The following is a 26,073-nucleotide window of genomic DNA, read 5'->3' on the forward strand; positions in this document are numbered from 1 at the left end:
ATAACTGCCTCAACTCTTTTGCAGCAATTTTATCAGATATCTTGTCATTTGCCTCAGGGACTTGAACCTGGCAGCAAATGGATAACACTTTGCAAGTTGTCATCACCAAAACACAGTCAATACTTATTGCCTGCATACATGCCACCATGGTCAAAGCATGGATACATGGTTATTTCATCTAATACTTTCAACAACCATGTGGATTAGTTCTATTTTTATACCCATTTTACAGGTGAGGGAATTAAGGATCAAGAAGCTAATGACTCCCTGGTGGCTCAGCTGGTAAAGAATCCATCTGTGATGCGAGAGACCTGGGCTCAATCTCTGGGTTGGGCAGATCCCCTGGAGAAGGGAAAGGCTACTCACTCCAGCATTCTGGCCTGGAGTATAGTCCATGGGGTCGCAAAGAGTTGGACACAACTGAGTAATTTTCACTTTCAAGCTAATGACTTGTTTAAATGCCATAACTAGTAAACAGTGCAGCGTAAAACCTGCCTACATAAAAAGGAGACTCCAAAGGGTAATTACTTATTCAGATACAAATTATCAATTACTGATAAAATGACAGACAAATGGTTGATGGTGAATAGGACGTGCAATATGGTGCCAAAGCACCACCATACAGATTCCTTCTTTAGGTCACAAGGAGAGTACGGGAACTGCATATTGGATATTTATACCACCTCAATTCAGTGCCAATCTTAGCACCACTAATGCCCACACAATACTGTCTTGTGATGTGAGACAATATATGAAATATTCAACATCACCCAGGATACTTATATTTTTTCATTTAGTTAAAAATTTAACTTTAATCAAAGCTTTTAGATCTAATGTATAGTCTATCTAAAACACAGTAGAGAGGGGGAAAACTAGGACTGCAAAAAATCAAGCAGGCAAACATAGAAGATGAGTTATTTTATGGGATAACTGGTTCATTCTTCCAACAAATCACTGTCATGAAAAAGGGGAGTCTTATATATTAATAGAAATTTAGGGGACATAACAACTTGATATAATGTAATGTCCTACATTAGATCCTGACTTGGACAAACAGGTATGAAGGACAATTCTTCAAAAAACTAGGAAATTTTGATTGGTATTAGATGATAATAACAAATTATTTATTTTAAAGCATGGTATTTTGAACCTGTGGGAGAAATTTTTTGAAATAACACATTGTTCTCAGCCTCAGTGATCTGACGCTAAGTGATAGAGGCAGTCCATTTGGTTATCAAAGGGTGGTGAATAGGAGGTAGTCGTGTCTCTGGAAATGATCCACTGCATATTTCCAGGGCTCCTGTACCCTCTCAGAAGCCATGACTGAAGTCTCAAGCAGACTGCCTCAAGGGCTTGGCCATTCCACTGCTTTACTGCAGTCAATTCATTGAATTGTGGGTTCTTGGGGAGATGAAAACTCTGTCACCATTGAAAACCCTTCTGCTCGGTCTCTCCCTTGAATAAGCCCCCCAAACAAACTCAAATCTAATTCTCTTTTCTTAAACCAATCCCAATGCAACCGGATGAGAGGCAGGGTGAAGGCTGGCTCTCGAGCACATGGCTGCTGAGAATGCCACAGCATCTCTGTTGTGCAGCAAAGATCCATGAGGCCAGCTGGCTTTGTCATGCTGGGCTGGCAGCACTAGGTGAAGTCACCTTGGTCCAAAACTGGGTCTCAGCTTTGCAGCCTCCAAAAATCAGTCTGCCAGTTCTTTGAGGGGCAATGTATTTTTAGGAGCTGAGTTGTACTAACCAAACTCAAAAGAGTCATATTTGAAAAGTAGAATGCTATTGTGTGACTTTACAGTGAGTACAATAATCTGGACCAAACTTTCCCCCTGACTAGTTCATTGTTATACTCTGCAGACCAAAGTATACATTAGAAGGAAAACAAAGGAAGCAGGGTGCTCTTGGAGGATCTGACCAATCAGGCTGGTCTTACAACTGGCCTTTTTCAACTTTAGGGTTAGAATCAATCACTTTTTTCTTAGAAAGGAATAGAGACCTGCTGGCTACTCTTTGACTTGCCATTTTCTAGATTTCATTTAAATTTCTTTGTGCAGTTTTTATTAATTTTGATAAAACTTGCAAGATTGTGTCTTATATCAATTATAATGTAGAATGGTGTCTAGAACTGAGAAACCCACTAGTTGTTCACTAATGAAAAAATTAGTCATTCACTTACAAGCATATTCTATTTTAAAGCAGCTTATTTTGAAATTAAGGTTGAATAACCTTAATTCCTGCAATCTCTGAATAAGATGGCAGTTATTCATTGTGGGTAGATTTTTCTTAGCTTCCTACTGTCTTCAGATTTGGGAATAGTTCCTGGAACCTCTTGTCTTACTTGGTAGCCCTGGGAGAAAGGCTAATCAGCATAACCAAGCAAATTTGTTCCTGCCTCTTTGATAACTCTGAGAAAAAACCTTTTGTACATGGAGTTTTTAATATGAAGAGGTCAATTTCTTTTTTCTAAGAAGCAGCAATCAATCCACTCTGCCAAAATTATGCTCAGACTAAGATATTTTAACACAGTAGGAGACCCATGAATCTTGAGGGAAGCACACTTCAGACAAATAAGTCAAACAATTTTCCTTCTGGAAGTTATTACTATGAAAGATAATAGAAAACATAAACACCTTGAGAAATGATTTCAGTTCTGAAGGTAAATTAAGACATTTAAGGGATGTATCAGAGAAGAGGACACTGCCCTTTGTAAAAGATCCCATGCTAACCTGAGTGCTAACAAGGCTTTTATATGAGCTGTCCATAAGCTGAACCCAAATGGCAACTCAAGAATTCTTGTTTAGTTCTTATATGGAATGTAAACAGTCCATTCCTCAAAGGGCTGAGGGTATAAACGTGAAACAACACCCAGATCTGAATCTACCAAAATTGTATCAACTATGTATTAACTGTTTCCTGAATTATATCAGCTAGGTTTCATTGCATATTCTTACTGCTTACATATTTAAACAGCTTTGAAAGCACAGAATATTGGAGGATAATGTTTTAAGAACACAAATTATTAAGTTGGAAGGCACCCAAAGTGTATAAGTTAATGCATGTTTATTACAAAAACTGGAAAGTTAAGATTTCTAGAATGCTGGGTTGTTTTCTATTCACCACCACCACCACAATAAATATTTGCCAAGCACATGCTAAATCTCCCCAGGGTTGTATTCATATTTCTGTGCTTTTATCTGCAATGTCATCTTCTCCCTTGACCACCAGGCCATTGCATCCTTACCCTTTAGCTCTGGTGTTGGCTCCTCTGATGAGTCTTTCCTGCCTCATCCCCACCCCGGCCACCTCTCCCACTTGGGGCAGAGTTGGAGGCCCTTGGTGTATTTCCACAGTCTACTGAGCATAACCATACTGAAAACTTGGTTCTGTAAGTGACTTATCTGGTACTACATCCTGACCAATTAAAAATGTCTGAAAATCATCTATTGAAGGTGAGCTTTATCAAATTTTGATCAAGGGAGAGAAAGCAAAGAGCAAGTACCATAATACACTTGGCTTTTGAGATATCAGAGCTGTTCCTATTGCTGTGCTCATCAGTTTTATCTTTTCTTCTCTAGTTTTTATTTGATGAAAATGCTCTCAACTCCCAAGTGGTCTGAATATTCACCAATTACTAATCAATGAAAGTACAGCAATATCTGACTTTCTCCCCAAAGTAAATGACTAAACGAACTGGTGGCAAAATGTTTCCTGTTTTCCCTCTTTCTGATTAAAGGTTTTTTGATTAAAAATATATATTCACTGTTGTACTGTATAAAATACAGATGTTCAAGGAGAAGAAAATAAAGAAATGGAAGAATATCCACACCCAGATATAATATCTTGCTTCCTATATTTTCAGATGCTTTTCTATGTATATAATATACATTAAAAAAAATGGCTCATGATATATTTGCCATTATAACTTACTTTTTGTATTATGAGCATCTTCCCACATATTTATGTGGAATACAATATAACATTTATGTAGTACACCTATGTCATATTTATGGCTGTACAATACTACACTGGTTGGTATCACAAGTGATGTAAGTAATCTCTTATTTTTGGATATTTGTTTTCAGTTTTATGACATTATATATGTGCTCAGTTACTCAGTCATGTCTGACTCTTTGTGATCTCATGGACTGTAGCCCCCAGGTTCCTCTGTCCATGGGACCTCCCAGGTAAGAATACTGGAGTGGGTTGCCATTTCCTACTCCAGGGAATCTTCCCAACCCAGTTATTGAACCTGCGTCTCTTTTGTCTCCAGCACTGGCAGATGGATTCTTTACCACTAGAAAAGTGAAAGTGAAAGTGAAGGTGCTCAGTCGTGTCTGACTGTTTGCAACCCCATGGACTGTAGCCTAACAGGCTCCTCCATCCATGGGATTTTCCAGGCAAGAATACTGGAATGCCTTGCCATTTCCTTCTCCAGGAGATCGTTCCAATCAGGGATTGAACCTGGGTCTCCCGCGTTGTAGGCAGATGCTTTACCATCTGAGCCACCAGGGAAGCTACCACTAGAACCACCTGGTAAATAATGGGTCATTAAGGATATGTGCATATAGTTATGAGTATATCCAATTTAATATCCAAAACTTTTCCAATTTTTGATTAGGATAAATTTAATTTAAAGCTATTAGCTTAAATGATGAACAAATTTTCTATTTTAAAGCTTTTGAATTGTATCATCAAATTCTCCTTTAAAAAGTAACAAAAATTATCACTCATAACTATTAAAAGTATGAAAGGCCCCACTTGTCATATCATCAGCACTGGGTATTATCAGTCCTTTTCATCTTTGCTTACCTCTTAAGTTAAAAAAAAAAAGGTAACTCATTTTTATTTTAATTGACATTTCTTGATTCTGAAGAGAGAAAACATTATCCCTGGGCTTTAATATATGATATGAAGGAAATACAAAAAGCATAGGAGAAATGAAAAGAATAATCATACAAAATAAGATCACCACTACAGTAGGAAAAAAGGAAACAAAAAGGAATGATCACAGCTTTTGTATTATTTTTTTTCATTGGGTTTGCTACTTGTTAACTTTGCTGTTTTGAATGCATGCACTGTATCTTACCCCAAGTCAGTGTCATTACTCAATAAGTTGAATATGCAAATTATGCTTAAGTATATGGATATTTGTTAGCTCTTGGACACATTCTAAATTTTAGAACATGGCTCAAGGAGAAATTCAAAAAAGGGCTCAAAAAGGCTGAGAAATGTTTCATGATGCCATTGCTCCAAGTTAGCACTAGTAGTTTATGTACTTATGCTAATTTCCCAAATCCCACTGAGCCCTTTAAATTTGATCATATTTGTCTGCCTCATTGCTTTTCCCCAAGCATGAGCCCATACAACCTTAATTTGCCACTTTTGTATTCTCATTTTTTATTTTTTTCTCCTTTACTATTTTATTAGAGGCAGCTGTCACTGTGTAAAGTCAAATGTAAGAGCAGAAGATTTTCTTCATTCTGCTGAGAATTCTTGTCTTATTGGGGGGGTGGGGAAGAAAAAGAACACTCAACACAGAGTAACCCATAAAGCTGACTCCAATTCTTTGTCAGCAATCAAGGCAGCCATGAGAAAATCCGACCTCAGGCTTGGGGATGGAGTTAGATATAAGGCGTGAGGAAGAACACAGGACCCAAAGGGCTTTAGTGCCATGGGCTGAGGGCCCCAGCACAGCCAGAAGAGCTGGCCATTCAATTGCCACACCTATACGAGCAATATGGATCCTACCAGGGTCTCCGCTTCACAGTTGAAGCTTAGGCTTTTTGAGGAGCCTGCCCTGGAGGCACCTAGATCTGCAGATACAAACCCAGATCTCTTGGACACAGAGCCTGTGCTCTCAGCCTGCAGTGCCATTTTGTTACTGGACTATTCCAGATATTCACTCAATCATATCTGGGATCTTGATAAATGACACCTGGGGTGACAAACATGTAACTATAAAAAACATGCTAGGGGGCAGATTAAATTAAACTAGGTCTGGAGATAACTCTTAAACCCTGACCTGCTGATCTTTTACTCACCTTATGTCTATGGGCTAATATTAAGATTATAAACATTTATGCCACACTCAAGGCTCCAATTTGGTGGCAAGCTTTGAGATTCTGTATGATTGTAATAACAATAGATACTACATTGAACAATATAAGGTCCTGAACAGCCTCTCACTCATTTATTCCACAAATATTTATTGAGCCCCTTTAACTTATCTCCTACTGTTTTGGGGGATACAGATGTGGACAGGAAATCTAAAATGCCTCTGCTCCTAAGAATCTATATTTCTAGCAGGGAAAGTAGACAATAAATGAAAAAATAAGTAAATATGTTAGCATGTTAAACAGAAGTAAGAGCCAAAGAAGAAAATTAAAGCAAAGAAGGGGTAAAAGAAGTGTTGGAGGCAGGGTCTGCAATTTTAGATTAAGTGGGTACAGAAGGTGATATATAAGTAAAGATCTTAGTAAATAAATATATTTCCCTGGTGGTTCAGACAGTAAAGAGTCTGCCTGTAGTGTGGGAGACCTGGGTTTGACCCCTGGGTTGGGAAGATCTTCTAAAGAAGGGAATGGCAACCCACTCCAATATTCTTGCCTGGAGAATTTCATGGACAGAGGAGTCTGGTGGGCTACAGTCCATGAGGTCACAACTAGTCAGACATGGCTGAGCGCCTAACACTAGTTAAAAAAAAGAATTCACATCTTTGAAAGTGTTGTCAATGAAAAGCTCCTAGTGGGTAAAAAAACCTTTATATGTTATGGCACCTTGGGGTCGAGGACTAATGTAAACACTTGGTAAAAGTTTAGCAGCACACTTGATATATACACACATATTCATGATACATTAGTTCCAAATCACTTAGGCTAGCGCTGTTATATAAAATATAGGATACCCAGTTAAATTTGAATTCCAGATATAGATGAATAGTTCTTTCACTATAAAAATTTTCAGATACTTCATGGGACATACTTATGTTAAAAAGCAATCTGTTTTTTACATAAAATTAAAATATCAGTGGGTATCCTGTATCTTTATCTGCCAAATAGGGCAACTCTAACTTGGGCAAATCAGCACCTCAGCTTCTTCATCAGCAAAACAAATAAAAATCTTGCCAAACTGGGGCAAAAAGATTAACTTGTCCTTTCTGGAAGAATAAAATAAAAATATAAGATAACAGAGTTTTAAAAGGGTTAAATTGAGATATGTATATGGTTAGAATTTAGAAATAAAACACACACTCAGTAATGTTATCCTTATTGCAGTTCTGCAAGACAAGTCCCTGAACATGGACACTTCAGGCTCCACAGGATAGAGAATGACAGTGAAAAGTATCTGGAATGGCTTTCATTCTGTAACCTTCCTCTCTTCTTTGGGTGGGGTCATAGGTAACTTGTGGGTTAAGTTATAGTCTTAGCACTTTAAAGACTTGTAGAGGCAAAGCAAACTTCAGAGACCATTCCCTACACTTTTTTTCACATTGTAAGTGGGGAAACTGAGGCCCAGGGGCTGATATAATGTGTTCAAGTGAGTTAGAGGGAGAGACGGGTCTAACAGCCACATTTGTTGGATGATGCTCCTGTCACCAGTGCAGCCCTCAAAGATAATATTTATCCCATTTTCCTCCCTTAGTTCTGAAAGCAGTGCTCAGTTTGAGGAGAGAGAAGCAAGAAGCGTGGAAACGCAGAGCAGGATGAGCATGGCTTGAAGTGACGGGACCCACAGACAGAGGAAGGAAGGGGCATCACTAGGAAGTGTTGAAAAATGAGGTGAAAAAGTCTGAACAAGACTGTGTGTGTGGGGTGCTGACTAGTCAGTGAGGTCAAAGCAGAGAAGCTCGAGGACAGATATCTAGCAGTGCCATGCTGATGTGGACAGACGTGTAGGTGCGGATGGAGAGGGATCAGTTTCTAAAGAGAAAGTGGCTGATGGACTGCCCTGTCTAGAAGAGGGAAGTAGTACTGTCTCTTTTTTTCATTTTAACATTTTAATTTAACTCAACTTCATATTTAGGAAAAAGACACAATAGTGTATGGAATTCTGTATATTCCTCAGCAGATTCTCCAGATATTATAATGTGTACATCTGCTTTATCCTCTCTTTGTGTCTCCGACTTTCTCTTAGTACATGTATACTGATAACCACACACATACACAAATACATAAATTTTTTTCCAAATCATCTAAGAGTCAGTTGTACCTGATACTCCTTTACCCCTAAATACTTCAGTGCATGTTTCTTAAAAGCAAGGGTATTCTCCTATATGACTATAGTGCAAGGCTCAAAGTCAGGAAATTAATATTACTACAATGCTATTACCCATTGTATAGATTACATTCAGATTTTGCCAATTGTCTCAATTATGTCTTCCACAGAAAATTTTGGATCGTACATTGTATTCAGTTGTCATGTTCCTTTAATCTCCTTTTACCTGGAACACTTCCTCAGTCACACTTTGCATTTGATTTTGAAGCCCACAGGTCAGTCATTTTGGAATAAGTCCTTTTGCTTGGTTTGTCTGCTATTTCTTCATGATTAAATTCAAGTTATGCATATTTTGCTGGAAATCCACTGAAGTGATGTTGTTTTCAGTGCATCCTATCAGGAGGCATGTGCTGTCAACTGTCTGATTACTGGTGATACTAACTCTCATCACTTGGTTAAGGTGGTGTCTGCCAGGTTTCTCCCACTGTTCTTTTGAAACTAATGAGCATCTTATGAAGATTTCTTCTAAAACACTGTTACCCCTTAAGCCTATTAGTTTTAGCATCTATGGAAGATTCCTGTCTGAAACAAACAATGATTATTTTGATAGCTGCCAATGGTGATTTTCTGCCTTCATCATTCTTTTCACAGGTGTTTCACATTTGACTGCAAGGAAAAGCTTACTCTGTTTCTTCCTTCCCCACCTCCCTTCCTTCCTCCCCTGCCTCCCTTCCTTCCTCTGCCTCTTTTGTTCCTTCATTTCCTTCTTCCTTCTATCAATGTGGATTCATGAATTCTTACATTATTCAATGTATTATATTCTTTTATCATTATTTACTTTGATAGTGAAGTTGTCCTCAATTTGGTTTAATTTTAATGGGTTGGGAGTAACAGACTTCAAAACAAGGACTTCAGAAAGGAACGTATAATACTAAGGAGTACACAAAGAAAGGTGAATTCCTCCAAAAAACCCCAATAACTCTCCTTATTACTACTATTTATGAGTGCTTTTGTACATCAGATGAGATGCCGTGTGATTTGTATAAGTTGTCTCATTTAACTTTCATGACCTTGTGAGGCAATCATTATGTCAATTTTACATTCCATTTAAAGATAAGGAGACAGAGACTCTGAGAAAATAAGTAAGTTCATCAAGATCTTACCCTTAGTAGTAGCAAGTCTAGTGGACTCCAGGGTCCCTGCTCTCAACCACTAGGCAACCCTACAAATAGGTGTGGAAACCTCCAGGAAAGGAAACGGTACTTAGAAGCAAGGCTGCACTGTTCCTGTGGGCAGCTGGACATTAGTACCAGGATTTGCAGGGTCATCTAAGCTTTTTGCATTTTTACAAATGGGGCAATAATTGCCTATAATTCTGTCATTAGTTTAGAAACTTTCCTAACCTGCATTGTGAAAAGCATCTAACCCTGCCTAAAATCCAGGGAGGAAAGCATAAAGGACTCATTTGTGCCAATGTCAGCTGACACAGATCCAGAAAGACATGAGTTGGCCAAGTCACCAAAGGAAGCGTTCCCATGGGTCGAGACAAGTAAAACCCGAATTTAGGCAGAGAAGAGGCAACTGAGGGAGCAGTAGAGCAGGGATTCTGAAGAAATTCAGTATCTATTCAACTCTTGAGATCCCAGGTGAAGACAAGGCTGTTAGCCCTCCCCCCAAGGCTAACATACAAGATCCTTCTTCCTGCAACAGTACTAGCATCTCCATCACCACCACACCACTTTTACTATTATATTTCAGATCCTATGAGAATAAGTTTGGGTGAAAAAAATATATCACCTGCTAGTGAAACTAATTCAAACAACCATTTTGCCCTAGAGGGAAAAGCACAATTGAATCTGAGAATAGCATCCTTACCCTCCCAGGAGAAAGAAACTAAAAATAAAAGACAACAAGGTGCTTCCTGCCAGTCAGTAAATCCAATAAGCAAAGAAGATGCCTCAACCTGGCACTGGGCAGTTAACAGTCAGCCCGACTCCCTCCATCGGAGAATGGCCATGTGGTTCTCAGAGCTAACAGCTGCCAAGCAGAGCCTCTCAGATTAACCCATAGGTGGTGTTGAACCACTTCCCATTAAGATATTTGCAAAGCAAACAAAAATGATAGCCCCATTCTGAGTGCTGGGAGCCGGCCAGGAGCTCTAGCTGTTCTTGTTGACACAAAGAGCTCTCCAGGGAGGGTCTGGGCCAGAGCGTGGAAGGCTACTCCTGCCTGCCTCTCCACACTGTGTTGATCTAAGGCCTTTAGAATCTCGGTATCAGGGACTGTTTATTATCTAATTTCCCAATCACAGCAGTTGCTGGAGCTCTGTTTCACCAGAACTCTCTCTCTCTCTGTCTCCCTGACCTACACTATTCAGATGGAAAGAAAAAATTCAACTCTCCTCCAGTTACGTCTACTCTTTAACGAGACAAGTCTGAGAAGTTACTAAGATGCATACAGAGAGTGTGGCATTGCCTCTGTCAACAGCTTCTGTGGCAAACACTTGTTAGGGTTCCTTCTGAATTTAAAGTAACCATGGCAATGCTAATGGGAAATATGCTTGCATATTTGTGTCCTACAGGTAGGAGCAAGCTACTGTTTAGTTCACAAAACTGAACTGAAACACTAATATTTCAACTGGAGCTGAAACACTAATATTTTTTCCCTCTAATCCAGAGGGTAAAATGAAATAAGGTTTAAAATGCTGTGGACACATGTAAAGTTAATCTTCTTTCAACCTGGACGATTACAGTCTCAGTTTTTTTAACTGTTCATAAAGAATTGCTTTCATATAGAATTCATTTTTATACAAATATTGTTTCCTGCAATATTTTCAACTTGAGTAAGTTTTCTTTTCTCAAGTTTCTCTTCTTTCAAAATAGCCTCCATATGCAAAGGTGTAAGTGAAATGAATGTTGCTCAGTCATGTCCGACTCTTTGCGGCCTCAATTCTCCAGGCCAGAATACTGGAGTGGGTGGCCTTTCCCTTCTCCAGATTTTCCCAACCCAGGGATCAAACCCAGGACTCCTGCATTGCAGGTGGATTCTTTACCAGCTGAGCCACAAGGAAAGCCCATGAATACTGGAGTGGATAGCCTATCCCTTCTCCAGCAGATTTTCCCAACCCAGGAATTGAACTTGGATCTCCTGCATTGCAAGTGAATTCTTTACCAACTGAGCTATCAGGGAAGCCCCACATGCAAACGTATTTTTTGTCAAAAACTCATTCTGAGCTTGAACTGAGCAAAGGTCCTGATGAGGATACAAGCAAAAGTTGACAGCAGAAATGTGCTGAATTTCTAGAATCTCCTCAACTCATGGAATGAGTAATGCAGGAAGGGAACAAGGGATGGCAAAATGGTCAGAAGAATTTGTCAGATTTTGTCATTACTGGAAATTGTCCTGAAGTTGTCCTTTAGGTTAGAAACCAGAATGTTAGAGATAGAGGTATTAATTCTATAATGAGAGAGACAAAGAAAGAAAGAGAGATTGAGAGAGAAAGAAGGAAAGGGAGACAGAGGTTGAGATTTCTTTTTTTTTCTTCTTTTTTTTTTTCCATTTATTTTTATTAGTTGGAGGCTAATTACTTTACATCATTGCAGTGGTTTTTGTCATACATTGAAATGAATTAGCCATGGATTTACATGTAGTCCCCATCCCGGTCCCCCCTCCCACCTCCCTCTCCACCCGATCCCTCTGGGTCTTCCCAGTGCACCAGGCCCGAGCACTTGTCTCATGCATCCAACCTGGGCTGGTGATCTGTTTCACCCTAGATAATATACATGTTTCGATGCTGTTCTCTTGAAACATCCCACCCTCGCCTTCTCCCAGAGTCCACAAGTCTGTTCTATACATCTGAGTCTCTTTTTCTGTTTTGCATATAGGGTTATCATTAGCATCTTTCTAAATTCCATATATATGTGTTAGTATACTGTAATGGTCTTTATCTTTCTGGCTTACTTCACTCTCTATAATGGGCTCCAGTTTCATCCATCTCATTAGAACTGATTCAAATGAATTCTTTTTTTTTTAATTATAAAGAGGTTGAGATTTCTTTAGAAAAAGTACAGGCATTATCATCCTAAAAAAAAAAAAAAAGGCTTTTTTATAAAAAAAGAAGAGAACTACTTGACATTTACAGTATGAAGTTAGAAAGCAGCTTTTTAGACTTTTGAAAATATCATTCAGTCTTAGATGATGTTTCTCTAACTGTTGCTGGACCCAAGCTCTCTGTAAATGTGCAAGTTTTCCAGAGAGAAAGTGAATCTAACACTACAGGTCAACTTTGCTGAACTCAAGACACTGTTTGCTAATGTTCTTATCATTTGCTGATGGCAAATATGTTTAGGGACAGATTAAGTCTTTCCATGGATGATCACGTTAAAGATGTTGCTGGGATGGTAGAATAACCTCCGTCTATCTGTAAGATGTGTTGGACATGTCAGAAACTAGCTCTCATGCCAAACTGTCTAAATTGTTTCTGGACATGCTCTTGTCTTTGTCTGAGGTACCAGACACAGAAATATTGCCTTGAAGTGTGGATCTCACATAGCGGTGGAGGTGGTCAGAGAACCCAAGTCAAACATGCATTCTAACATCATTTCTGCTTAAGTTCACTACATGCTGGTTTCTGGCAACTGATATCTTTAAGATATCAACCATAGATGGCTACCTGCCAATACCTAAACTTTTAAAGAAAACACATAATTAAGCATCTTCCCAAACTCAGGGCTTATTTTTGAGCTAGGAAAGTATATCTACTACAGAATAATTACATAGTGCTAACAGCATCTCCCTTCATTTATATTGTTAGCACTGTTGTCTTTTGAGAAAGTCAGCTTCCTACCTTATCAAAAATTAATTAATGTGTTCAAGCTAAACTCAAGGTAAATAGGAAGCATTTCTTAAGTAAAAGTAATGAAAGTTAACTTTAGATCCAACAGAAATAAAAATTCGAGGAGAGTATATTCGTTCATCCATTCATCCATTCATTTTATTTTATGCCTACAATAGCTGAAGATTTTAGATTCTAGATTCAGTGAGTCATACAGAAATAAATGACAGTTTCAGTGCTGCAGTTTATTATCTCATGTAGAATATAGTAATAATGGCTAACATTTCTGTGTACTTACTACATTCTAGGTAGTCTTTAAAAATTTCCAGTGGCTCATTCTCACAATAGCCATATGAGACAGATACCATTATCAGAAATATGTTTAACTTGCCCAAGTGACAAGTGTTTAACTTGTCACTGAGCTACTTGGACACGGACCCGGGTGAGAAGAGAAAACAATCTGTCTCCAGAATATGTAGCCTAAGTTGCTTCCTCTCCCTTCACAGAGCCCCTAATACATGTGGGCAGGAATCAGACTCTCATGCTGGCGGGGTCAGGGCATGGACTAAGCAGGACTGTGAGTTACTATCAATGGAAAACAGCTTCTACTCAGTTCTAAGTGATTGCTGCTAGATACTCCAACTTTCAGGAGCCATCAGAATTCTGAGTTGTGATATGAAATATTTCTATTTTTATATATTGGAAACATAGAGAATTTCAAAGATATTGTTCAGGTTAAAGAAAATATATCTGCAGACCATATTCTATCCAATGACTGTGGGTGTCCATCTTTCGGCTTACAGAATAATACCCACAATATCATGCAGCCTTTAAGGTCTCTCATATCCAGCTCCCATCTGCCTGATTCCCTATCGTAGTTCTTCCTGCATCACAGCATTCCTACCCACAATCAGTCCTTATCCCACTGAACATCTCTTCCCAGAACCACCCCCCCCAACCCCGCAACACACCCCCCCCATACATCCTGCCTCTGGGCCAGGGCCCACTCTGATCTGCCACCTAGGCTACTCTTCTCCTGACTCTAGTCTGCTTCAAAGCACTGCACCATGAGATGCCTCATGGGTGAGCCCTTAAAGGATGGTTAAATACAAACAGGTAAAGAAAGAACTGGCAAGGGAATTCTATTTAGAAGGAACAGCATGAAAAAATACACAGAAATAGGAAAACAAAAGATTTTGAAAACCATCAAACAATTCCAAATATTTTAAAAGGTTTTTGGCCCTGAGAATCTGGTCCTATAAAAGGAACTCTGATTGCTGACATCCTGGACATCCACGGTCCTTCTAAAAGAGTTCTTTGCTTAAGGATCACTGATGATTTAAGTCTTGCTGAAAAAGTTCAGATATATATTTATGTACAGCCATAAGCAAATCCACAAGGAAAAAATTCAAAACAGACTTTTTGTTGAAGATCCTTTCAGCTGATGATAAGGTTTCTGGTTTCAAAAAGGTTTTGAAAATACATGTGATCAATTACTATTTTAAACAACATCTAGAAACTCGAAGAAGGCTCTAACAATCAAAGAAGCTCTGAAAGTTATCATTTGAGGGTGTTGCCAATGAAACCTAGCTATATTGATAAGGGTGAGTCTGGGGCCCAAAATCAACCTCAGATTTATCCCTGAGGTAAAAGCCAGGAACACAGAAAAGAAAATTTGGCTCTCAGTTTAAAGCTGAGAGTGAGCATTGTTCTAAAGTACTGGAATCCTCAGGGCTTATTTTAGATCGTGGCTCAGATGGTAAAGCGTCTGCCAGCAATGCAGGCGACCTGGGTTCTATCCCTGGGTGGGGAAGATCCCCTGGAGAAGAAAATGGCAACCCACTCCAGTATTCTTGTCTGGACAGAGGAGCCTGTTAGGTTACAGTCCATGGGGTCGCAAAGAAGTCAGACACAACTGAGTGACTTCATTTCACTTCACTAGAGCTAAACCAGAGGGGTCTTAACTCTTCATATAAGAGTGGCTTTGCAGGAACCTTTCAAACACTACTCTTACCACTATTATTGCTACTGCTTCTATCACCACGATCAACAATAGCTTGCCATCATCTTTTATCGGGCATATATTCTGTCTAGAACCATGCTAATTCCTTTGTATAGATTGCATCTAATCTTGTATAGATTAATCCCAGATAACTTATAATTTTTTAGTAATCGATATTGGAGTATAGTTGCTTTATAATGTTGTGTTAGTTACTTCTGTATAGCAAAGTGATTTAGTTATACATACACATATATCCACTTTTTCTTAGATTCCCTTCCCATCTAGGTCACCAAAGAGCATTGAGTAGAGCTCCCTGTGACATACAGTAGGTTCTCACCAGTTACCTATTATCTATTTTACATTCAGTAGTGTATGTATGTCAGTTCCAATTTACCCCTCTCTCTTCCCCCTTGCTAATGATAAACTTGTTTTCTACATCTGTGACTGTTTATGCTTTGCAAATAAGGTCATCTATACCATTTTTCTAGATTCCATATATAATTGATATTATACAATTATTTGTCTTTCTCCTTTTGACTTACTTCTGTATGACAATCTCTAGGTCGAGCCATGTCTTATGTCATTCCTTTTTGGCTGAGTAATATTCCATTGTATATATGTACCAGGTTTTCTTTATCCATTTCTCTGTTGATGGACATTTAGGTTGCTTCCATTGGCATGCTATTGTAAATAGTGCTGCAATGAATATCAGGCTGAATGCATCCTTTTGAATTACGGTTTTCTCCAGATATATGCCCAGGAGTAGAGGTGCTGGATCATATGGTAGCTCTTTTTAGTTTTTGGTTTTTTTTTTTTCAGTTGTGACTCCAGACAGGATCCAGAGAGGAGTTCTAAAAATCTCTTTTCTGGGTTTTATGGAAACTTTCTTTACCCTCCTGTGTTAGCCTCTTAAGGCACTGCGTCAGCCTTAAAAGTGCATCTTTTTAGTTTTTAAAGGAACCTCTATACTGTTCTCCATAGTGGCTGTACCAATTTATATGCCCACCAACAGTGTAGAAGGGTTTCCTTTTTGCCACAACCTCTCCAGAATATACTGCTTGTAGATTTTTTTGATGATGGCCATTCTGAGGTCATATCTTGTAGTTTTGATTTAAATTTCTCTAATAATTAGTGATGTTGAGCATTTTTTTCTGTGTTTTTGGGCCATTTGTATGTCTTCTTTGGAGAAATGTCTATTGAGATCTTTGGCCCATTTTTTGATTGGATTGTTTGTTTTTTTGATATTGAGCTGCATGAGCTGTTTGTATATTTTGGAGATTAATCCCTTGTCAGTTGCTTTGTTTGCAAATATTTTCTCCCATTCTGAGGGTTGTCTTTTTGTTTTGTTATGGTTTCCTTTGCTGTACAAAAGCTTTTAAGTTTAATTAGGTCCCATTTGTTTATTTTTGTTTTTATTTTCATTACTCTAGGCAGTGGATTGAAAAATATCTTGCTGCAATTTATGTCCATGAGTGTTCTGTTTAGATTTTCCTATAAGAGTTTTGTAGTAGTATCCAACCTTACATTTAGGTCTTTAGTCCATTTTGAGTTTATTTTTGTGTATGATGTTAGGGAGTATTCTAATTTCATTCTTTTACATGGAGCTGTTCAGTTTTCCCAGCATTATTTCTTGAAAAGATTGTGTTTTCTTTTGTTTTGTCTCCTCTGTCGTACACTAGGTGGCCATAGCTATGTGGGTTTATCTCTGGGCTTTCTATCTTGTTCCATTGGTCTATATTTCTGTTTTTGTGCCAGTACCAAACTGTCTCGATTACTGTAACTTTGTAGTAATCAAGATTGCTTTGATTATTTGGAGTCTTTTGTTTTTCCATACAAGTTGTAAAAATTTTTGTTCTAGTTCTATGAAAAATGCCATTGGTAATTTGATAGGTATTACACTGAATTATAGATTGTTTTAGATGGTATAGTCACTTTGACAATGTTGATTCCTTCTGTCCAAGAACATGGTAAGTCTCTCCATCTGCTTGTTTCATCGTTGATTTCTGTCATCAGTATCATAGTTTTCTGAGTACAGGTCCTGTGCCTCCTTAGGTAGGTTTATTCTGAGGTATTCTATTTTTTTAATGTGATGTTAAAGGGGATTGTTTCCTTAACCTCTCTTTCTGATCTTTCATTGTTAGTGTATAAAAATACAAGAGATTTCTGGGTATCAATTTTGTATCCTGCATTTTTTACCAAATACATAGAAGAGCTCTAGTAGTTTTCTGGTAGCATCATTATATGTATAATATCATGTTCTCTGCAAACAGTAACAGTTTTACTTTTTCTTTTCTGATTTGGATTATTTTATTTCTTTTTCTACTCTAATAGCTGTGACTAAGATTCCTAAAACTGTGTTGAGTCTAACATGTCTAAAACTATGTTGAATAAAAGTGGCAAGAGTGGACCTCCTTGTCTAGCTCCTGATCTTAGAGAAAATGCTTCCAGCTTTTCACCATTGAGTATGATGTTAGCTATAGGTTTGCCATATACGGTCTCTATTATGTTGAGGTAGTCAGTCAGTCAGTTCAGTCGCTCAGTCGTGTCTGACTCTGCGACCCCATGAACTGCAGCACCACAGGCCTCCCTGTCCATCACCAACTCCCGGAGTTTACCTAAACTCATGTCCATTGAGTCGGTGAGGCCATCCAACCATCTCATCCTCTGTCATCCCCTTCTCCTCCCACCCTCAATCTTTCCCAGCATCAGGGTTTTATCAAATGAGTCAGCTCTTTGCATCAGGTGGCCAAAGTATTGGAGTTTCAGCTTCAACATCAGTCCTTCCAATGAACACCCATGACTGATCTCCCTCTAAGCCCAGTTTCTGGAGTTTGTTGTTGTTGTTGTTCATAAATGGGTGTTGGATTTTGTCAAAAACCTTTTCTGCATCTGTTGAGATAATCACGTGATTTTTACTTTTTAATTTGTTAATGTGGTATAGGGGAAGGGGACGACAGAGGATGAGATAGTTGGATGGTATCACCAACTCAATGGACAGGAGTTTGAGTAAACTCTAGGAGTTGGTGATGGACAGGGAGGCCTGGCGTGCTGTAGTCCATGGGGTCGCAGAGAGTTGGACACAACTGAGCAACTGAACTGAACTGAATGTGGCATATCATATTGATTGATAGTGTATATTAAAGAATCCTTGCATCCCTGGGATAAATCCCACTTGATCAGAGTGCATGAAAAGTATTATAAACCTATTACAGTACAGACCTATGTACCCGATTGTGTTAGTGGGGCATGTGTGTATATGCTCAGTTGTGTCCAGTTCTTTGTGACTCCATGGATTGCAGCCTGCCAGGCTCCTCTGTCCTTGGAATTTTCCTGGCAAGAATACTGAAGTGGGTTGCCATTTCCTACTCCAGAGGAATCTTCCCATCCCAGGGATCAAACCTGTATCCCCTGCTCTGGCATGCAGATTCTTTACCGCTGATCCACCAGGGAAGCCCTCCCTGTCAAACTGTGTTTGACTTAATGAACAAACTTGACTCATGAATGTGCTCTCAGAATGGAACTCGTTTGTATGCAGGGGACCTACTGTAGTTAAACTAAGATTCAATCCCAGGTCTGTCACCTGATTTTCTACTGGAAGAAGGTAACACATAGCATCATAAGCATGTCATGAAAGAAGGCCCCCACCCCTGCCTCCTCTCACTCCTGCTTATATTCCCCCTACCGCCCCGGTGTCATGGGGAGATGGGGGTGTCTCCTAGTGCATTAATGCACTAGCTTGGCCACAGGGGCAGGAAATGTGCAACTAGCCCCCTGCGTGAGTGAAATGAAAGTGGGAGGAAAATTAGCATGGGAATTGAAGGGTGGGAGAGGAAAGGTGGGAAAGGAGAGCTCCTCCGGATACTGACATGGAAAGAAAAGTTTTGTTTTGTTGAATCTTCTTAGCATTGCCACATATTTCTACAATGACCCCCACACACAGTCTGTCAAGATATGTGGCAATCTGTACTTCACAGCCCACAGGAAAATCTGGCCCACAGTCAGTCCTGATGGGAAGGCTGTTGCTCTGGCTCATCAATTCTGAGGTCAGCCCGATTGGCTTCAAGCCCCGGGCCGTAGGATGACAAACGGGAGAAATATGTGCTCATTTTCCCCTCTTGCAAAGTGCCAGCTCCCCTCGAGCTGTCTGAGTCATGAAGTTTCAGTCTTTCTTGAGCCTGAAGTGGCCCACGATGAAGAAGCTTCTCTGGGGGTGTGTTACAAGCTGCTGGGTAAAAACATCTGCACCAGCATGATCAATCTGCTGCCTCCCTCATAGGGGCTTCTTTTTATACGACAACAGGCTAGCTGTGCTAAAGAATGTCAAATAAAAGCCTTGTGAGAGCTTTGCCATACGCAGGCCAAATTAAATTAAGGGGCATAATCCTCACTATTGTACTTATCGGCATTAAAATGGAGGATTACCATCATGGGAACAAAGCCCCATGGCATAAAAGACTACTTCCATTCTGTCATTCACTGTACACAGTTACAGGCTTACACAGGAAGTGGAGCAGAGAAGCACCAGGCCAACCACTGACTTGGACTTGCAACGTGAGGTTTCTTTCTCCCCAGCCAAGTGAGCTGCCCCACCATGTACCCATGGGAACACCATTCCCATGAGGCCAGAAGCTTTCTCCCAAGGTTCAGAGCTAGAATTTTCTCCACCAGTTACAGGCTGAGAGTTTGTTGCCCATCAGAATTTACTCCTTAGCTGGCTGTAATTCAAGATTTGTTGCAATGACAGTTATAGAGAACAGAAAATAAAAAAACCCCTGGGCTAGGCATTTGGAGCCTGGAGAGGCAGCAGAATGTACTGGCTAAAAACATGGGCTCTGGAGTTACAGCTGTGTTCAAATCTTGACTCTGTCACTCTACTGACTAGGTAACACCAACAGCAAGTTCCTTGTTCTCTCTAAATGTCAGAAATTATATAATACGCACCTCTTTCACAGGATTATTATGAGGATTAAAAAGAATCATTCATGCGATATCCTTTAACACAGTGCCTAGGAAGTTGTTAATGAGTATCAAATATTAGTTGTTACTACTATTATTAGAGATAGGAAATCCAGACTCAAACCCTAGACCTGCCATTTATTCTCTGTGATAGTGAGTGAACCCCATGCTAACCAACTGGGGCAGAGGTAGGAAAATCTGATGCCTCCAACCCAGAGGTGGTCTCCAGTCCAGCATTTGGGAGCTAGTTGAGTAGTCGCCCCTGTGTTCAGCTGACTTACAGAGAACATCATCCAAAAGACTGGTGTGTGCATTCTGTGAGATACCTGTGAGGAAGCCTCGCCATTGCCATAAGTGTTGGGTGAATCAGAGTAATGTCCTCAATATGTCCTTGTCATTCTAGTCTTCCTGTGTTCAGCTGACTTATAGAGAACATCATCCAAAAGACTGGTGTGTGCATTCTGTGAGATAACTGGGGGGAAGCCTCACCACTGCCATAAGTGTTGGGTGAATCAGAACAATGTCCTCAATATGTCCTTGTCATTCTAGTCTCACAGTGTTTCTTGTCACGTCTGGGTCTTCCTTATAAACTCTTCCTTCTGACTTTGCCTTCCCTCCATCATTCCCTGTACCTATCTGTTCCGTCACTACCTCTTTAGGATTCTTCTAGAACACTTTATTGGTTGCTTCTCTAATCCCTTTATTCTTTCTTACTTTCTTCTGCAGAAGCTGAAAATGCTCACCTTTCCAGCTTCCCTTGCTGGACTCCTCTCCCTTGCAGAGACACCTCTGCAAATTTCATCTGATAAGATATGAGAGGAGTGTCCTGGGGAGTTCTGGGAAAGGTCTCCCTCATGACCAATAGGGAGAGACTCCTGAGGATAGGCCTTCTACATCCATCTCTTCCTTCCTTCTTTGAACAAGACCATGTGAACAAGGGATCCTTAGCATCCTGCTTCAGCTACCTTGTGCCTCTAAGTGCTGATGTGCTGGGATAGCAGAGCAAAGTAATGGAAGGAGCTGTGTCCGCATATCTGAGTGGCCAGCCCAGCACTGGAACTTCTATCTTCAGACCTGTTACACTGAGGGATCCTTGAATCTGCTGAGTTTTGTTACTTGCTGCTGGAAGCATCACCACTGGCATGACCCAGCTCTCTTCTCATTATGCCCCACCTGACCCCCTCAAGACTTCCTTCCTTTCAGTCCCTGGGTTGATCCACAGGGCATTGAGGTGAACATCAAACACAGAGGGAAAAATGGGCTCTCACCTTTCCTAGGGCATGGATGACCTGAAACACTATCTGATGAATTATTCTGGATCCTGTTGTTGTGCTACCACCACTTAAAGATTGAGGAAGGAGAACATTCCTTTCATAAAAATATGAGTTCTGAAGAGTGGTCTTGGAAGTCAGCCTGACAAATTTACTGAGACCCATTGCATGTACTAGAAACAGGAAGAAGGAAAATTTGGCCTTTGCCCTTGAGAAGCTGAACTGCTGGCACATGGTCAACTACAACACCAGACAAAACATGGAGAGCCACAGAGAGTAATATACCAGAGTGGCTGGAGGACCCAGGCTGTCAATGTCACCACTCACAATGTCATGAAGAGTTTGGGTCAGAATGCAAATCAGTTCAATCCGTTACCAAGTCTCTGTTTTCGTTTGGCTGAGACTATATATGGGGGACGGGAAGCAAAACTTTCTTGAAGAAAGCAGTAGCTTGATGTACATTAGGACACAACCTCATTTTCTTATGATCCAGCCCTTTGAGTAGTACAGTCATAAATGGACCACGATGGTTCAAGGAGTGTTAAAGAGAATTAAGGACTCTGTCGAGAAGAGATATATGATGTTGTATCTTGATGAAACATATAAGAGCTGAACTGAAAGGAGAGGGCACAGAGAACAGAAGGAGGTGCACTGGTAGGAACAATATGAAGTCTGACTCCAGGAAGCCAGAGGGTGCACATAGGATCATACAGGAGCTGAGTCTAGAAGACAAACTGGAGTGAGATAGAGAGAGGCTTGCAAAAGCAGACTGAGGCGTCTGAACCTCTTTTGGCCTAAAACAGGAAGCCATTAAAGTTCTTTGAGAAGTCAGAATATGCTTTAAGACAATTGATCAGGTGTTAGCAATGAAAGCTGATCTGTAAAGAGGAGAGAGTGGAGAGAGACAGAGATAATGGTAGGTCTGGGCCAGGGAAGGATGCTAAAAAAGTGACTGGAGGTGGGGTTAAGTGAGATGTAGGGATCAAAAATGAGCACCAGGTTTGAAGACCAGGTCACAGGAGAATGTGTGTAGCACTCATGGAAGTGGCAAGGTCTGGTGAACTGGTGGAGGTCCTTTGGTGGGCTTTTCTGTTGAGGCTCTGGTGTGTAGATCAGGAATCTAGAGGCAGCAGGAGGTGGGTGTAGTAGGGTGGAGCTCAGAACAGAGACCTGAGAATCATGCTCTCTCAGCTGAGAGTTGGTACCAGAATAACACTAGTGAGAGAGGATATCACCCAGGGAGAGGTGAAGAAAGAAGACAGTCAAGGACTTGGAGAACTGCCTGTATTTCAAGGTGGGTGGAAGAGGAGCAGAATAAAGATGGAGGACATCTGGGAGAAAGAAGCTGAAGACCACAGTGCTGTAGAAACCATGGACGAGTGCAGTTCACGGAAAGCACGGCCCATGGCACCGAGTGTGGCACAACCTGATGAGCACAAGGCTCTCTTAAGAGCTAGGCTTCCCAAGGACTGTTTGAGGGATGCAGTGAGGGCACGGATGATTTCGGGTTTAGAGAGGTAGGGGTTGGTGAGGGAACGAGGCAACCGAGCTGGATGTCATTCTGAGGAAGTCTGAGGTGTAAAAGAAAGAAGAGGAAGGGACAGGGCCAAGGGGAAGACTTTTGTTAGATGGGGAGAGGAATCAGCAAATGGGGAAGAGGCAGCAGAGAGAGAAAGATGTGAAAGCCAGGGCTGGTCTGACTGATGGTGGCAGGACCTGGAGAGCAGGAACATCAGAGGTGAGCCAGGGAGAGCTCACCTGGGTGAACAAAAGGAAGAATGGACAGCTGACTAGAAGGAGCAGTTCTAAGGTGGAGGGAAGGGAAGTGGACATTGCTCACAGCACAGCCCTGATATTCTGAGTAAAGCTGGTCATCAGTGGAGGTGGACGGGAGTCAGGCTGGGGCTGGAGCCATTTCCCAAACTATATTCATTGACTTGCCCAAGATCAAAGGTCTGGAAAATGTTTAGCTTTAGGATCAGAACCCAAGTCTTCCACCTGCCAAGTTCAGTGGTCTCTCTGCTGAAAGACATTTTGAGCTTTGTTCAAAATATGAGAGTATCTCTCATATGAGATACTAGGCCAATAATATTTCATCAAGTACCCTGACATGAGCTATTCTGACTATTAAGTACAATCTGCCCTCCACTTCTATGGGTTTTGTGCAAATCCAAGGTTGCTTGAATCTGTGGTTGTGAAACCCATGGATATGCAGGGCAAACTATACCACAACACTCTATATGTAAGGGACCTGAGCAGCAGCAAAGTTTGGTATCTGTGGGGACTCCTGGAACCATTCCCTGTGGTTACTGAGAGACAATCACAAACTACTTTAAAGTCAGCTCAAGCATTTGAGACTTGCTAGAGAAGTACTGAGGATTTACTTTGTCAAGTTTCAAAATATTAATAAGATGTCTCAAAAAATTTTTAAAAGTTACAAATTAAGACCACCTCTTTTTCCAAAAAGATGCAATGAATTTTCTAATGGCCTGCTTATTTCCTCAAAATCCTGGAGTAAACTTTTAATGAAAATGATGTACCCTTTTTGCATTAGCTTAAGCCCATAGTTTTTTGTCCTTTTAGGCTAGTCGGGCGGGAGCTGCCTTGTGCACTGTAGACTGGGCAGCAGCTTCTCTGGCTTCGATCCACTAGATGTCCTTTGCACAAACCCCCTGTGAAGAGTTGTGGCAGCCAAATATGTCCTCAGAAGGAAAGTGGGAGGGGGCAGAACTGCCCCCATTTGAGAACCACTGTTTTAACCTACTGAGGCCAAGTACAGGTTTCACTATGAGGAGAACCCATAAGAGGGCTGTAACCAGATTGCCCTGTAGATCAAAGACTTTTGCCCACAGAGTAATGACTTCTGACATGGGGGATTCTGGTGGGCAACACTTTTTGGCTCCACTCTCTCCAATTCACCAGAATAACAACAGTGTAAGAAATACTTTTGTTTCATTGTCTGTTGGAATAAAATCTTACAGATAAGACTCACCAATTTTTCTCAGTGACAGGAGAGGTACTTGAAGTGTCTGCATGGCCATTGCTGGATTCTGCTTGTGGGCTGCTTTTATGATCGCCAGAGCCCCTCAGAACTAAGAGAAAACAAACAAGTGCTTAGAGACTGAGGATAAATTCAGAGGTAGGCAGGGTTTGATTTAACTAGCCATCTATTCTCTCTGCAGCACCTCGCTGCCTGTCCTTGTGCTGCTCCCTGACTTTTTGCAACCTTTGTCTAGGACACATCATCAAAACTGACTTGTTCTGTGATGACAGCCTTGCTTTGTCGTCAGTCCCAGCTGGCAAACTAGATAAAGTAACTCATCTTGTAGGAAAACAAGCCACCTGCCTATGACAATAAAGAGTGGACAGGTTGGAGGCCCCAAGGTGAGGAAGTTGGCGAGCAGCAGAACACATGAGCTGGAGTGGTGTGGTGCTAGACAGTCTTAGGAGTCCAGCTTCCAGTCCTGCTGGGCTGGGCAGAGCTGCCTGTGGATGAGGACAGTGGTCAAGAAATACCGTCACAACGTGTGGAAGTAAGTGAAAGTGTTAGTCACTCAGTTATGTCCGACCCTTTGCAACCCTACGGACTGTAGCCTGCCAGGCTCCTCTGTCCATGGGATTCTCCAGGCAAGAATACTCAAGTGGGTATCCATTCCCTTCTCCAGGGCATCTTCCCAACCCAGGGACTAAACCCAAGCCTCCTGCACGGCAGGCAGATTCTCTACCATCTGAGACAATGTGGGTAGGATTACTACAACTAGGGATTCATTTCAGGAGGAACTCAGTTCTGTACTGTGGTTGAGGACAGCTCACTGACGAGTCTCTCAAGAGTGAGAGTGACAAGTGCAATTCCTCCTTTTACGACCAGGGCAGCTGTGACTAACTAGCCATTGCCTTCTTCTCTTGACCTTTCATTTGGCTTCAAGTTCCTAACACAATGTTTCATGTCAGTGGTTCTCAAGGTGTGAGCCCCACATTATCACAGCTAATCGAAAACACATCACAGAAAGCATCAACATCACCTAAAAACTTGTTAGAAAACAAAATTCTTGGGCCTCACCCTGACCTAAATGAATCAGAAAGTCTGGCGGTGGAGGCTGGCAATCTGTGTTTTTAACAAGCCCTTGAGGTAATCAGGATCTATGTTGAGGTCTGGAAGAACACTGCTCTAGATCAACAATTCTTAATCTTGACTGTACATTAGAATCACCCAGGAAGATTTTAAATATGCCTGAACCCAACTCCCAGAGATTCTGAAACTGGTCTGGTGTAGGGTTGGCATCATTTTTAAAAAGCTTCCTAGATAATTTTAAGGTGTGGCATAAAGTTCTCATAAAACTATGAGAACCATAGTTCCACATCGTTACCACCAATCCATTAGGGTCCGAAGGAGACTCTGTACCTATTTGCTGTCCTTATTTTAGATCATCTAGAAAGAGCCAAACCAAAATACAACCAATGAAGATAATCTACATATTTTTCAATTGTGACATAGTGTGAAAGGTGCATAAATTATTGAAGGTTTCTGTTATAATGACGGAAAATATAACATGATAAAAATGGAGTGCATTAAAAGAAATATGGAAATCAATTGTTTTTGTTTTGTCTAATCTATGAAGAGTATGCTCTGATTTTATATTATTCGTTTGGTTCCTTAGGCATATTTATCTCTTGTGTAGAAGAAACGTGATTTTTTTCATTATCAGTGGTAGATAAGACCATCTGTTGTTATTACTATTGCTATAAACACCAAAAGGATAAAAAGAAAACTTTGTATGGAACATTAT

The 26,073-nt window shown here is 40.6% G+C and overlaps 1 protein-coding gene and 1 non-coding gene across 2 annotated transcripts in view; both read right to left on the reverse strand.

Annotated features, from left to right (window-relative positions):
* MYO3B (myosin IIIB) overlaps positions 1 to 26,073 on the reverse strand; it is a 408,982-nt gene that overhangs the window by 91,989 nt on the left and 290,920 nt on the right. Inside the window, exon 28 of the mRNA XM_070476366.1 lies at positions 24,279 to 24,378. Coding sequence (XP_070332467.1) covers positions 24,279 to 24,378 — 100 coding nt within the window. The remainder of the gene's footprint in view (positions 1 to 24,278; positions 24,379 to 26,073) is intronic.
* On the reverse strand, positions 15,877 to 15,999 carry LOC139038110 (small nucleolar RNA SNORA26). The gene has a single exon (XR_011491057.1). It is a non-coding gene; the product is annotated as a small nucleolar RNA SNORA26 (small nucleolar RNA).

The sequence above is a fragment of the Odocoileus virginianus genome, chromosome 13 (genome assembly GCF_023699985.2).
Source record: "Odocoileus virginianus isolate 20LAN1187 ecotype Illinois chromosome 13, Ovbor_1.2, whole genome shotgun sequence".
NCBI classification, from domain to species: Eukaryota; Metazoa; Chordata; class Mammalia; order Artiodactyla; family Cervidae; genus Odocoileus; species Odocoileus virginianus.